We start from the raw sequence: 14,304 nt of genomic DNA, 5'->3' as shown, positions 1-14,304 counted from the left end.
CGTCCTGGGGGCGAGGCCAGGCTCCCAAAGGCGGGGCCAGGCCTCCAGTGACGAGGTCGAATCTCCGGGGGCGGGGCCGGTCTCCCAGGTAGGGTGGGACTGAGTCCTGGAAGGCCGGCGTTGAGGACAGCGGACTCAGAAGAGCTTGTCCTTCACCAGGCCATTCCTCAGCGGTTTCCTAGGGGCCAGAGGTCGAGACACTCTAGTCTGGGAACTCTATGATTCCCTCTCCTGGTTAAGTATCTTCCCTTCCCCTACTTCCACCTCCGCAGGGACCCTCTCTGCTCCCAGGCAGGTAGAACTGACCAGGCAGCCCCAGCTTGCTCCCTGGTTTGCACCCAGTCCATCTCTGCCAAGGTCCTGTGTGCCTGCCTGACCCCCAAACTCCTCTTCAGAACCTCTGGCAAAATTTGCAGGGTCCTTCAGTGCTGGGCATAGAATGCCAACCTCCGCTACACTAGGCACTTGGTCTATGGCCAAGCTGCACCCCGACAGCTCCAGTTATGGGAAGTTTGGGGCTTTTTTTTTTTCTTTTTTGAGATGGGGTCCCTCTGTGGCCCTGGCTAGCCTGGAACTCTCTTTGTAGAGCAGGTTGGCCTCAGACTCAGGGATCCACCTGCTCTGCTGGGATCCCTGTGCTGGGGTCAAAGGCGAGTGCCGCCATGCCAGACACTAGTCTACAGTAAGTCTCGTCCTCTGACACCCGGAGAGTGGCAGCCAGATGGCTAAGCAGGACTTAGGAGTTACTAGCCAGCCTGAGGCGCCTTTGAGAAGGGAGAGTCCAGCAGCTTCCGCCCCACCTCCTCCCAACCTTCAGTTGAGGCAGCTCCTAAGGGAGGGGTACAGGGAGCTGGCTGGCTGACAGGGGGTCCCTGGTATTCTCTGCCAAGCAGATGGTTCCAGGGCTGGAGGTCAGAGGTCATGCCTGCAGAGCGGCGTGTGCTACACCCATGCACTTTTCTATATGCGTTCTGTAGCAAGACAGCCCTTCCTGCCTCGGTTTCTTTTAAGCGTCTGTCTCCCTACCCTTCTCTTAAGCCTTGTGGGAGCTTCTGGAATGTTCTAGAAGCCTCCTCAATATGTCCTCACCATCTCTCCACTTTAAGCATTTCACTGTAAGGGCTGGTTGGTGGTGGTGCATGCATTCAGTCCCAGCACTCAGGAGGCAGAGGCAAGCCACCTCTGAGTTGGAGGCCAGCCTGGTCTACAGAGTGAATTTCAGGACAACCAGGGTTACACAGAGAAACCCTGTCTTCAAAAGTAAAACAGAAGACACAACTTCAGGTCAGCACACCCGGGATGAGACCCCAAATAAACTCCGTATCCCCAGCACATGCAACCCTGCTTTGGACCCCATCTAGACAAACAGTAGTCAGCCAGAAGCTGACTGGTTCTTCTGCCTCATGCTCTCCCAAGCAAGCTGTTTCGGTAGCTATTTGATTCCGAGGTTTCGCCTACATCAGAGCAAGACAGACTGGCTGTCCCTCCTATGGGCATTCAGAGAAGACCTCATCCTCTGCACTGTGAGCAGCTTTGCACCCCGATCCTGGGCCCCTGGACTCAGTTGACCCCTTGTACGTGAACACTTGGTCCTCTGTTGGTGACTGTGGGGGCAGAATTTAAGGCTGCAGCTTTTCGGGAGGAAGTGTGTCCCAGGAGCAGCTTTCAGGGCTTTAGGCCTCGCCCAACTTGAGGTTTGCTCTATTTGCTGAGTGCCTGCAGCTCAGGACATGACCCCAGCTTTTGCTTTGGCTACCATGGGGCTTGTTGCCGTCATGCCCCCGTGACAAGACACTAAAAAGAACAATGGCTCTATCAGGACTGTAAATGTAATGTTTTGTGAGGGCTAAAGTTGTGTTTTAAGTTTAAATCACTTTGCTCAAGAGAACTATAAAACAGCAGTGCCTCTGACATAAGGCCCGCCTGCTGGCATGCTGGGCTGTTCACGTGAGATAACAAACCTTGTGTTTTCACTTCTGTAGGCAAGGCTGGCTGCCCCGACTGCACAGAATGTGTTGATCACACATAGGCCAGAGGTGCAGAGACAGGAAGTACGTCAGGGTGTGTGCCCCACTGCATGAAGGCAAGAAGTGCGTAGCCTCATGGGTTTGGCCTTCTAAGAACCTGACTAGTTAAGTGCTATTCCCTGGGAATTCTGAGTACGGACCTGGCCGTTGTCCACTGTCCTTCAAATCTGGCTCAAAAACTGTGGTAGTGGTCTTATTCTCGCCCAGTGGGGTTAACAGTGTCTTGTCCACTGGGACTAGGAATCAGCTGTGGCTGAGACCGGCATCATTGAGGTGACGTCTTCCTAGGAGTATTTCCTTGGGTCAGCGCTGTGGTCACCTTCTCTGTACAGTGTAAGAGTCTCCGAGGTGGTACTGGAGGGCATGAAGGGTCACTGGGAGGTTGAGGCCACCAGTGAAGGTGGAGATTCCAGGGCCACGGGAGGGTGCTGGCAACAGTGGAGCGGAGCCAACAGGAGCCGAAACAAGGTGCACTGTGTATGCCAAAGCCCACAACCCTCAGAGCCCAGAAGATCTGGTGAATCCCCAGCCTGTGACACTGAGGCACAGATTTAAGTCACACAGTTAGGACTTGGTTTTGCTCTATTTGATTATGTATATCCTGGTTCTTCCATTTTGGAGTAAGAAATGCTTTATTTTAAACTTTATAGGAGCCCACAGTTAAAGAGACTTTGAATACATTTAAAGAGTGGTTGAACTTTTAAGTGATGGAATTTTTGGTTTTTGTTGTTGTTTCAAGACAGGGTTTCTCTCTGTAGCCCTGGCTGTCCTGGAATTTGCTCTGTGTAGATCAGGCTGTCCTCAAACTCACAGGAATCTGCCTGTCTCTGCCTCCCGAGTGCTATGATTAAATGCGTGCCACCACCTAGCTAGTTTGGTTTTTTGAGACAAGGTCTCACTACATAGCTTTAGCAGGCCTGGAATTCAGTATGTAGACCAGGCTGGCTATGAACTTCACAAATTTCTATCTGCCACCGTCCCCTAAATTCTGGGATTAAAAGCCCATGCCACCATGCCTAGCAAGTGATAAAACTTGTAAGATTTGGGACTTGTAAAAGTTCTTCTGTGTTTTCTATAACACTAACATTAACATCAGTTAACATTAACATAACGTGAGATATTGGGGAGAAAAATAAGAGAGAGGTTGTGATGTGTTTGTGTGTCAATTGTACTATTTAAGTTTTTGTCAAGTTAACACAAACTGAAGTCACTGGGAAGAGGGAACCTCAACTGAGAATAGGCCTCCACCACACTGACCTACAGGCGAGCCTGAGGAGCATTTTGTTGATTGATTGATCAGGGTGATTGATCTCAGCCCACTGTGGGTGGTTCCACCCCTAGACAGGTGCTCCTGGGTGCTGTAGGATAGGTTGTCTGGAGGTGGTGGCACACACCTTATATCCCAGCACTTGGGAGGCACAGGCTCTCTGTGAGTTTAAGGCCAGCCTGGTCTACAGAGCTAGTTCCAGGACAGCCAGGGCAAACAGAGAAACCCTGTCTCAAAAACTAAAGAGGGGAGAGGAAGGAAAGGAAAGAGGAAAAAGGAAAGGAAAAAGGAAGGAAGAAAAGAAAGAAGGAAAAGGAAGGAAGGAAAAGGAAGGAAGGAAAGAAAGAAGGAAAAAGGAAGGAAAGAAAGAAAGAAGGAAAAAGGAAGGAAAGAAAGAAAGAAAAAAAGAAAGGAAGGAAGGAAGGAAGGAAGGAAGGAAGGAAGGAAGGAAGAAAGAAAGAAAGAAAGAAAGAAAGAAAGAAAGAAAGAAAGAAAGGCCGAGTGAGCAATGGGAACAATGCAACAAGTCTCTGCTTCAGTTTCCTGCCCTGACTTCTCTCTGGGCTTGCTGACTGGGATGTGTGAGCCAAACTCTCCCTCATGCCCAGTTGCCTTTGGTCAGTGTTTCATCACAGCAAACTAGGACACCCACTATGCCCTGGCGCTAGCTCTGGACTCAACACAGTTCCTCTGCAGCCCCGGATTTAGCAGCGACTAAAATGCAGCTCTTCAGATCAGACGCCCTGCAAACCTCTGAGTCAGCCACGCAGGCAGTGGCGGTGGCGGGGGGCCAGCACACGTGCAGAGAAGCATCCATACACACAAAGAACGCACAAATAACTTTTAAAGGGAAGAACTTAGGGCCAGGGTCTAGGGCAGCAGTCCTCAACTGAGAGCCCACAGGGGCCCATATCAGACATTTACATCACAGTTCATAACAGCATCAAGATTACAGTCAATGTAGCAACAAAGTAGCTATGGCTGGGGGTCAGCACAACTTGAGCTGCTTTAAAGGGTCCAGCAGTGGGAGGTTGAGAGCCACCGACTGCTCTCCTCCCCATCCTCCTCCTCTCCTTTACTTATCTATCTATCTATCTATCTATCTATCTATCTATCTATCGTCTGTCTATTTATTTATTTATTTATTTATTTATTTATTTATGGTTTTTGAGGCAGAGTTTCTCTGTGTAGCCCTCCCTGGCTGTCTTGGAACTAGCTCTGTAGACCAGGCTGGCCTTGAAGTCAGAGATCCACCTGCCTCTGCCTCCCCAGTGCTGGGATTCAAAGTGTGTGCCCTGACTGCTCTTTCAAAGGATGTGGGTTCAGTTCTCAGCACAGGGAGGCTTACATCTGTCTTTAACCCGTTCTGGGGATCCAAGGCCCTCTCTAGCACTCTCGGGCACTGCGCACACATGTTGTATGCACAAACATGCAGGCAGACACCCACACAAGAAAATAGAAACTAACCTAACAAATTAAAACAAAGGAATGTAGGGACAACAAGACGGCTCAGCAGGGAAAGGTACTTGCAGGCAAGCCTGATGGCCTGAGGTTGATCCCTGGGGCTCCATGTGGAGAGAGACTTGACTTCAGAAGGTGTCCCCTGACTTCCACACACCCACCATGGCACGTCCCAACCCCACCGTGATAGTAGATAATTGTAAAAACTATGTCCTCTTCCTCCATTCCTTTAAAAACAAAATTATTAAACCCTCTTTCTCCCCTTCCTCACCTCCTGCCCCATGGGATCTGCCTGATGCATCTACCGTATTCCAGGGCCTGGCTGGTTTGCACCATCCGGAGCCTTCAACAGCCTCCTCCCTTTGCTTTTGCTTGATGTTCCTCACATTGTCTCAGGGGCTGCATGCCCCGAACCCCGCCTGTCTACCCAGCCTAGGGCAGAGAGCCCCAGAGGTCTACCGATCCCCAGCGTCGTTCCAGTTCCTGCCTGCCTGCTGAGCCAACCCCAGACTGCAAGCCACCAGGGCCAGGTGGACAGCGCCTGGGCTTTCGTCAGTCCTTGCTCTCCTTTGGGAGCTGGCGGTCATGGCTGGGTCTGGCCCAATGTCTTGCTCATTCCTTCCAGCCTAGCAAACAGCTCCCAGGTCTGCAGGCTCCTCTGTCTCATCCCCAGATGTTGGATTTCTGGCTACAGACCCAAGCCTCTGTCTCAGGCTGCTTCACCATGGGCTCCCAGCATTCTCAGGGACTCACACCAATGTCTGTTCCTAAAGGAAGGAGCTCGGAGCGGAGCCCGTTTCACTCACGCGGCTTTGGAGGGCTTGGCGGTCTGAGCTTCCAGGGTGTCGTACTCCCTCAAGTCTTCCAGCTCGCGCATCTGGCCAGTCAGCACCTTGGCTGCAAAAGCCACGATGTACTGCGGGAGGAGAAGAGCGCCCCTGAGGCCCACAGTCCCCACAGGTCCCTGCAGCTGCACCGGGCCTCACAGGCCTGAAGGGGACCCGGAGGGGCTGACTCACCAGGAACCAGTAGATGTTCATGGCCGTGAGGAGCAGCAGTAGGGTGTTGAAGAAGAAGTAGTACGGAATGTCGGGCACGGCCTGCAGGCTGGAGTGGCAGGTGGCATACAGGACCTTGAGCGGGAACCAGTAGAGGCGGAACCAGAACCTGGGGGAGACAGGGGTTGAGGATGTGCAGGCTCCTCGGCTTCAGCACCCCTTCCTGACTCTGCCAACCCCTTGCTCCCTTCTGAACTCATCCACCAGTATCCTCTGATCCATCTGCTGCATCCCTTCCCACTACCACCAACCGTGCCTTCGGACCCTGGCCCCTCCCTGCCTAGCAGCCTTCTGTGTCTGCCCAGGCCCAGCCCTTTCTGGACTAGGCTACAGTCTTTGCCTGCTTAGCCTAACCCACCTCACCAAGATCACCCCAGCCCCAGGCTGGCTTTGCCCTGAGCTAGATGGGCTCTTCCTTGGCCCTGTCTCTTATCCTTCTAATCCCGCCCCAACCACACGTCGCAATCCATGAATACCTCTACCCCCAGGAAGCCCCACCCCTCCCCATCTGGCCCCACCTACCCACTGGGCCACACCCCTTTCCTATCTGGCCCCACCCACCCACTGGGCCACACCCCTTCCCCATCTGGCCCCACCCACCTTCTGGGCCGCACTTCTCCTGCCTGGCTCCACCCACCCTCTGGGCCACACCCTTCTCCTGCCTGGCTCCACGCAGCCACAGATGCTCTACCCATCTCACCAGCAGAAGCAGAAGCTGAGGCAGCCCAGGTTGGCTACCAGCCCGTGCAAGCGGTGGTAGGTGCCGCCTCTGGCCTTGAAGTACATGTTGAGCTTGGTGAACTCCAGCTGCACATCGCTAACATCATGCAGGAAGAACACGAGGAGCCCTACGTTGTGGTACCTGCAGGGTAGGGACAGTCACACCAGGCCTGCGGTCGGGGCCATCAGCTCAGGCCATGCGGTGGGGTTTCATTACTACTTAATTGTGTGTCTAAGCGTGTGTCTATGTGCAGTGTCTGCGGCGCCCAGAGAGCGTGCCGGATCCCCTGAACACAACCTGACGCAGGGCCGGGAACTGAGCCGGGAATGATGGGGCAGCCGTTACAAAGTGGAGTTCGGTTCCCAGTGCCCAGTGACGGCTCACATCCACCTTTAACTCCACTTCCTGGGGATTCTACTCCGTGCAGACAAAACACCCATGTACATAAAAAAGCAAAAGAACAGTTCGCAAGCTGTTGACCGCGAGCCGTGGCTCCAGCCCCTCACTACTGTGTAACCTGTTGTCTGTGTGGGATGTGCCAGTGCCTCGGGCACCAGCACCTGTGGGGGACAGTGTCCTGGAGTCGCAGCTGAGCCACCGTGTGTACACAGAGCAGCCCATGCACTGGCCTCAGCCATTTCTCTGCCTCCCTTATCTTCGTTGGGGCGGGTCTGTCGGAGCTCTCACTGGCCTATCCCAGCCACACAGACTCCCCTGTCTCAGCCCTGCCCAGCTTCGTCACTCTTGATCAGAGACAGGGCCCTACTCTAGCTCAGGCCTGGAACTCTGGCTCAAGCAATCCTCCTGTCTCAGCTCTTGGGTTCTAGCACACCAGATCTGCCGTGTTTCTGGATCCCCCTTGAGTTGCTGTGTGTCAGTGGCTGGCGAGATGGCTCAGTGGATTAGACACTTGCCACCAAATCCGATGACCTAAGTTCAATCCCCAGGACTCACGTGGTGGGAGGAGAAACAACTCCCAAAGGTATTTTCTGGCCTCCACACAACACACCCGCACCCTCACAAATAAGCAAGTGTGAAAGGTTTTGAAAGGGGTGTCACGCAGGCTTATGCCCAAAGGAGTGAAGAGTGGGTGAGGAAAGGGTCTCGGAGCCCCTCTCCAGGCCTTGCACACCCCTGGTCCAGGATCCCTCTTGGCTCTCTCCTCAGCCTTCTCTCCAGCCCCAGGCCCTTTGCACATGCCGCCCACCCCCTGGACTCACCGAAAGGCGTAGGAAGAGGCGATGAGGAGCAGGGTGACCACGTGGTGCACCAGCATGACCACGGAGTCCTTGCGCCAGGTGTCCATGTAGATGGTGGCATAGATGGAGTGGCAGTAGAAGCTCCCCTGGAGCAGGTAGGCCGTGGCTATGTCCCGGGGCACCGCCATGCCTGGCCTCCAGTCTGGGAAGAGTCAAGGTCATGTTCAGGGCCTCCCAAACCAGCCCCACACAGCATGTGTCCTCTGAAGGTGGGGTGGCCCTAAGCCATTTTATCTCTTAAGATTAATGATTGTGAATGTGTGGGCACCTACTACCCCGGGGCCCTGTGGAGGCGACAGGACAATTTTCACAAGTCCGTCCTCTCCTTCCTTGGGGCGAGGATCAACTCAGGCCACCAGGTAAGCACCAGCGAGCACCTTTGCCAGGGGAGCCACCATGCCAGCCTTTCCTTCTTTTTGAGTTAGGGTCTCATACAGCCAGGCTCACCTCAAAACCTATGTGGCCAAGGATGACCCTGAAGCCACATTCCTGCCTCCACTTCCTGAGTGCTGGGAGACCGGGCAGCGGAGGCAGCAGAGCTGTTTCACGCCAGGCAGGCTCCCCACCACCCATCCCTGTTTGTTTGCTTGGTTTTGTTTTTGTTTTAGGGAGTCTCCTGTGTAACCCAGGCCGGCCTGAGAACACCTAGTGCAGAAATGACAAACATGCACATGCCTGGCTACATCTCTCCAGGCTCACCCAGCAGATAGAGGGTTCCTCTGGCAACTCCTGGCCCAGGACACTTCACTCAGGCCGGCGGGGGGGTCTCCCACAGAGGGCTCTGCCTGGGGGCCTGTGCCCTCCCCTCGACTGCCCCAGGCCTCCAGGCATACCTGTTTTCACTCAGGAATCCTCTCTCCTACCAGGTGAGTCCCCCCTACCCAGTGTTTCCCACCTGTGCCTCCTCCTCTCTTTTGCCATGATGCTCTGCCGGCCAAGGTCCTCTGAGTCTATCCAGGCCTTTATGACAACCGGGTGGTCCCCAGCTGCATTCACAGCCTCTGCTCTGGCAGCCAAGTAACAGAGTCACCGAGGGATTCATGGGGCTAGGTGGCTCCAGAGACAAAGATGCTCGCCTCGCATGCCTGGAGACCAGAATCCCATCCCCAGAACGCACATAACGGTGGGAGGAGAGAAGTCACTCTGCAGAGCTGTCATCTGACCCCCACGCAGCACTCTGGGGGCTGAAGAAGGAGGATGGTAAAAGTTTGAGGCCATCCTAGGCTTACATGAGATCCTGTACAAACTCCAGAAAGATCCGTAAAAAGGCTCAGTGGGTAAAGGCACTTGCCACCAAGCCGATGACCTGAGTTTGATTCCAGGAACCCACATGATGGAAGGAGAGGACCAGCTCCCAAAAGTTGTTCTCTAGCCTTCATGGGCATGTACAAATGGTGGCACACAGGTGTCCCCTTCCACACTGATCTAAACAGGTAAGTTTTAAAAGGGAGAGAACCCCCCTTTCTCCTCATCCGCTAGAAGCCCCTCACAGTAGTCTACCGCCCTGCCCCACACTCCAGCCAGTCGCCTTCAGTAGCTCTCTGTCCCTGCTAACCCTCCCTGAGCCCCCAGGCCCCTCTACATTTTCTCTTGCTACTTCTTGCTATGAATTGACTGGCTGTCTGGAGGGTTTGAGGCCTCCTGACTGTATCTAGCACAAGCCAACCAGGTACACCATGCTTAAGCCTGGGGCAGTGGCTGGGGGGGGGGAGACAAAGGGTAGAGGGACAGCTTAGAACCCTCCCAGTGAGGGGTGAGGACAGGATCAGTTGCTGCACGCTATCCACAATGCCAGAGTCGCTTTGGTTCCATCTCCAGAAAAACACACACACACACACACACACACACAAAGGCCTGTGTGTGCTCAATAAACACACAGCCCCCTCACCCAAACATGAGTCCAATCATACATCAGTCATGGCTTTGTCAGGTGGGCACGACAGTACATGTCTTTAATCGCTGTACTGAGGGAGGCAGAGGCAGGCAGATCTCTGTGAGTTTATGTCTAGCCTGGTCTACAGAGTGAGTTCCAGGACAGCCAGGCCTACATAAGAAGACCCTATCTCAAAATAACAACACAAAGCAAAACTATGAGTTATCTACATAAAAGCAAACTGAAGGGCAGCTAACACCATTCCTTTTCAAAGTCAAAACCGCTCGCTGCTCCTGGAGTATGATACACCCAGGAGGCTGAGGCAGGGGCGTCCCCAGCTTTAGGCCATTCTGGACTACACAGGGAAGGAAGACTGAGTAGTGCTTCCCAGGCGGGACGTCGCCTCAGGACCCAGCTGCGCACCACCAGCGCCCTCTCATCCTTCCCCTGCCATGTCCAGAAGTGCCCCCCAGATCACTGGTGGTTCCCATAGCACACTCCCCAGCGCGAAGCACCCCCCCCCACCGCACAGTTTTACACCCACAAAGCCCCAGTGATCCTGCGCTGAGTCTGTGGGATTGTCTGTGACCTGCAGCTCCACCTCAGGCAGGACCCCCTTGTATCCACCCCACTTCCAGGGCTCTTTTCTTGGGACTGGCTTGACATCAAGACTTCCAACGAGGTACCTCATTAGGCCCATTCCAGAGTGTGCGAGTGCAAGTGTGTGTGTGCCTGAGTGCATGTGTGTCCTTGTGTGTGTGTGTGCGCACATGCACGCATGTATCACATTGTGGAGGTCAGAGGATGACTTTCAAGTCATTTCTCGCTTTCCACTCTGTGGGTCTCAAGGATACAGCTTGGATTGTCAGGCTTGGCTTTACCCCACGTGCCCTCTCACCCATGCCCACAGCACCCCCTGTGCTGGGCCCGCAGGGCTCCTACCATAGAAGACAGAGGGCGGGTCATGGAAGAAAGGGTAACTGGTGCCCAAGAGCAGGTAGGCGCAGAAGCTCCAACAGCCCAAGTAGAACAGCAGCTTCCAGGCGCTCTCGGGTAACCTGGCGGCATCCCTGGGCTGCAGGCGACAGCGCTTGGCCAGGGGCTGTGGGGACACGGTGGGTAATGGTTGTCACTGGGGAGCTCGGTGCTCTTCCCGGGGGACTTGCCAGGCTCAGTGGCATTCAGAAGGCTGGTCCTCTCTGCCCATTTCGTCTGGGGTAACCAGAGCCTGTGTCTGTGTGGCTATGAAGCGCTAAACTTAGCCTCCACCTGTCCTGTGTGGCCTGGGAGGGGGGGCGCACAGCACACCAGGCCTGAAGCAATGGAGTCCCCAGAACCTGGGAGGCTCTTTCCTAGCAGGAATGAGGGCATATCAGGGAGGGGCAGATGGTTAAAGGAAAATCCCTTGGGGGCAGAGAAACTTGAAAACACCAATGCCCCCCACCCCAGGCCCATTGAGAGGAAGGCAGAAGGGAAAACTGAGGGAAGAGGGTTCCTGGGAGAGGAAGCTGGGGGACCAAAGACTGTCAGGCTGGGGACTACTGAGAGAATGAGGGTGATGTCAGAGGGAGGAAGAGCGGAACAAGTAAAAGGGAGTCATGTGCAAGCTGATTTTGGGGACACCAGAGGCATCACAGGGTAGTGTACCCTGAATTAGAAGGTCAGCAGTACAAGCCTATTTCCCCAGAACCTGGGAAGCAGAGACAGGAGGATTGCCATGAGTTTGACCAGACTGGGCTTCAAAATTACAGAAAAACTGTTAGAATGGGCTGACTAGAGTCAGGAAAGGCTCCAGCACCCCGTCGGAGCACTAGAGCTGTGTGCCAAACCCTGCCCCCTTCCTCTCAAGGCTGAGGGGCCCAGATGAGCCCAGAGCACCCAGTGGTTGTCATGGAGACAGCCAGAGCCCAGCTCCCGTAACCCCTAGCAACCAGGCTGCTGCCAAGTTGAGCTTGGAGAATGGGGCAGCCCCTCCGCCTGTTTCTTGGGAGGGGTGAGGATGGAACTGAGATGGCAGCAAGCTGCCTGAAGGCTTCCAGCACCCCAGCTAGGCGCCAAGGCAGCTGGACACCCGGGCTGTCCTGTGAGCCGGCTGTCCTCACTCTCGCCTCCACCTCTCTCCAGCAGCGGGGGGGCTGAGGCCGCCCCCTCCAGTGGGTGACACCAGGCAGGGTGGGCTAGTGGGCTGGCAACACTCTGTCTGACCTAACAAGGAGCAGCTTCTTCCCGCCAGCAGAGAAAGGCCCTTTGTTGGCGCAATGCTCTCTGTCCCCGCACCCCCTGCCACTTCCAGTAAGACGGGGGCAGGGTGCCCCAGCCAGTCCCCTGGGGAGTATCCACCACGGTACTGGCCCAAATGCCACCGAGAACCCCCTCCCCAGGAGAGGTGGAGAGGGTCAGGTGCCAATGTCATCACCACCAGGGTCGCTCTTCAGACCTGGGCGGTGGCCTCTCAGTCGCCAAAACCGGAACATTTGACCATCGCCCCAGGGCGGCGGCAGAATCCAAGCCTGAAGACAGAGGTCACTGCCAATGCTGAGTCCCTCTGCGTGGCCGAGGACACGCAGGTCTGTGCTCTCCCTGGTTCTCGGGGATGATGAAGACCACAGACAGGGGCGGGGCCTCGCCTGCACAGACGGGGTGGAGGCACAGCAGCTCCCCGTGACACAGGGCACAGGTGACCTCTGTGCACCTCGAGGCCTCCTGGTCCAGGATCTAGGATCCTTGTTCCCCAAGTTGATTCCTAGAAGGGTCCCCAGGTCAATCCTCGGGTCCACATCAGCGCAGAGGCCGTACCGAGCAGATCGCCCTAGATTCTATGGAAACTACCCAGGACAGGGTGTGGATCTGGTTTCCCTGAACCCAGGACACCCACCAATCCGTCACAGCATCGCCCCAGTTCAGACACACCCCAGCACCCACCCCACCCTGTTAAAATGGTCTCGCGATAGCCTCTGAGGCCCCAACATCCTGGGCATCTCCAGCCCGGAGCCCCCCACTTTCTAGCGGCCACCACGGACATAGGGAGGCGTGAGCAGAGGCCCCACTCACTCTCCCGCATGCAGTTCTCAGGGGCCCCCAGGTCGCACTGACCCGAAAGAGGCGCGCGGTGGCCACCGAGCGCAGCGCTGTCCAGCCCAGAGCGCAGAGCGCGGCCAGCAGCAGCTCGGGCGCAGCCAGGTGCGCGTGCTCCGCCAGGCCGCGGCGCGCCAGTCCCCAGCCGCAGTCCCCGCAGCCCCGTGCGGCCGCCAGCGCCGAGGCCCAGCTTCGCTGCAACATCTGTGCGTAGCTCGGCATGGGCTCTGGGGCCTGGAGCCCGGTGGTGGTCACCGCAGACGCCATGCCACCCGCTCGCCCGCCGTCCCCGCTGCTGCCTGCACGCGTCCGAACCGCCGCGCGTCTCCGCCGCGTCACGCGCTGCAGCCAGGCCAGGGGCGCGCGGGCGCCCGCCGGAGCAAGAAGAGGGTGTGGTCTGCTCAGGCCCCGCCCCTCGGGTGCAGGCGTCCCTCCTGCTGCCCTCCCAGGGTGCTGTTCTGAGACCAAGGGGTCTTCGAGCCTGCCACTACCCCGGGGTTCTTCTGAAGATGGCTCCGTGAGTGAGGAGGCTTGCCACCAAATTACCGTCCTGAAGGTGAGGACGGACGGCCCCCACTCACACAAATGTATCAATGCAATGAGAGTTTAAAGCCTGGGTCCGCACCACCCTCTGCCCACCCGGCGCCTGGATGTGTAGCTGCAGCCGGCTCTGGAGCCTGTCCGTGTCCTGGCGCCTACGGGCTCACTGGTAGAGCCGGGAGCTGACAGATGGTGGGGGGAGTTACCCAGAGGTCGGCTAGGGGAGATCGGAAGACCATCCTCCTGGAGCCAAAACTACCAAGGTTAGCCTGGTCTGTTTCTTCTACTCTATTGACTCAAGAGCCACACGGCCTCTTGTGCTGACCATCCAACTGAGTACTGCCTCAGGCCATTTTTGGTTTTTGAGACAGGGTCCCATGGTAGCTGAGGAAGGCCTTGAACTCACAGTCTCCCTGTTTCCGCTTTCCCAGTCGTGCATCGCTATGTGTGGCAGGTGAACTCTGTGCATGCTGCGTGCCCACTCCACCAGTGGAGCCACATCCCCGCCTCATGCATGCGCACACTCGCACATGCCAAGCACACGAGTGTGGAGGCCAGATGTCCACCATCTTCCTCCATCGGGATTTATAAACTTTGATGTGTCTGCGTGCACATGTGGCCTGTGTCTAAGTGCCCACAGGGACTGGAAGGTGGATTCCTGGAGGCTGTTGTTGGCTGGGTGGACACTGCTGCTGGGATCAGAACCTCAGTCCTCTGCAAGAGCAGTCAGTGCTCTAAACTACTGACCCACCCTTCAGTTTTTGAGGCAGGGTCTCTCACTGAGACCATATGGCCAGTGAGCCCTTGAGAGCCTCCCAACTCTGGGGTTACAGACATGAGCCACCTGTGCCCTTGGCTTTTACATGGGTACTAGGGATCCAAACACAGACTCTCATGCTTTTGGAGAAGGCACACTACTGGGCCATCCCATAGCTCCTTTGTGTTGAGACAGGGTGTCATGATGTAGCTTCGCTGGCCTTGAACTCCTGACCCTCCCACCTCCCCCTTAGGAATGTCCAAATG

General features: G+C 55.9%; 1 protein-coding gene across 1 annotated transcript; it reads right to left on the bottom strand.

Annotated features, from left to right (window-relative positions):
* Nucleotides 1-37: 37 nt before the first annotated feature.
* Cers1 (ceramide synthase 1) lies at nt 38-13,096 on the bottom strand. The gene is made up of 7 exons (XM_021638055.2): nt 12,760-13,096; nt 10,609-10,768; nt 7,755-7,935; nt 6,514-6,675; nt 5,775-5,922; nt 5,562-5,671; nt 38-178 (listed from the first exon to the last, which is right to left on the bottom strand). Exons 1-7 carry the CDS (start codon nt 13,006-13,008, stop codon nt 136-138), a joined length of 1,053 nt encoding a protein of 350 aa, XP_021493730.1. The 5' UTR covers nt 13,009-13,096; the 3' UTR covers nt 38-135.
* Nucleotides 13,097-14,304: the final 1,208 nt, after the last annotated feature.

Source organism: Meriones unguiculatus, chromosome 4 (genome assembly GCF_030254825.1).
Source record: "Meriones unguiculatus strain TT.TT164.6M chromosome 4, Bangor_MerUng_6.1, whole genome shotgun sequence".
Classification (NCBI taxonomy): Eukaryota; Metazoa; Chordata; class Mammalia; order Rodentia; family Muridae; genus Meriones; species Meriones unguiculatus.
This window is presented reverse-complemented; position numbering and strand designations above follow the sequence as displayed.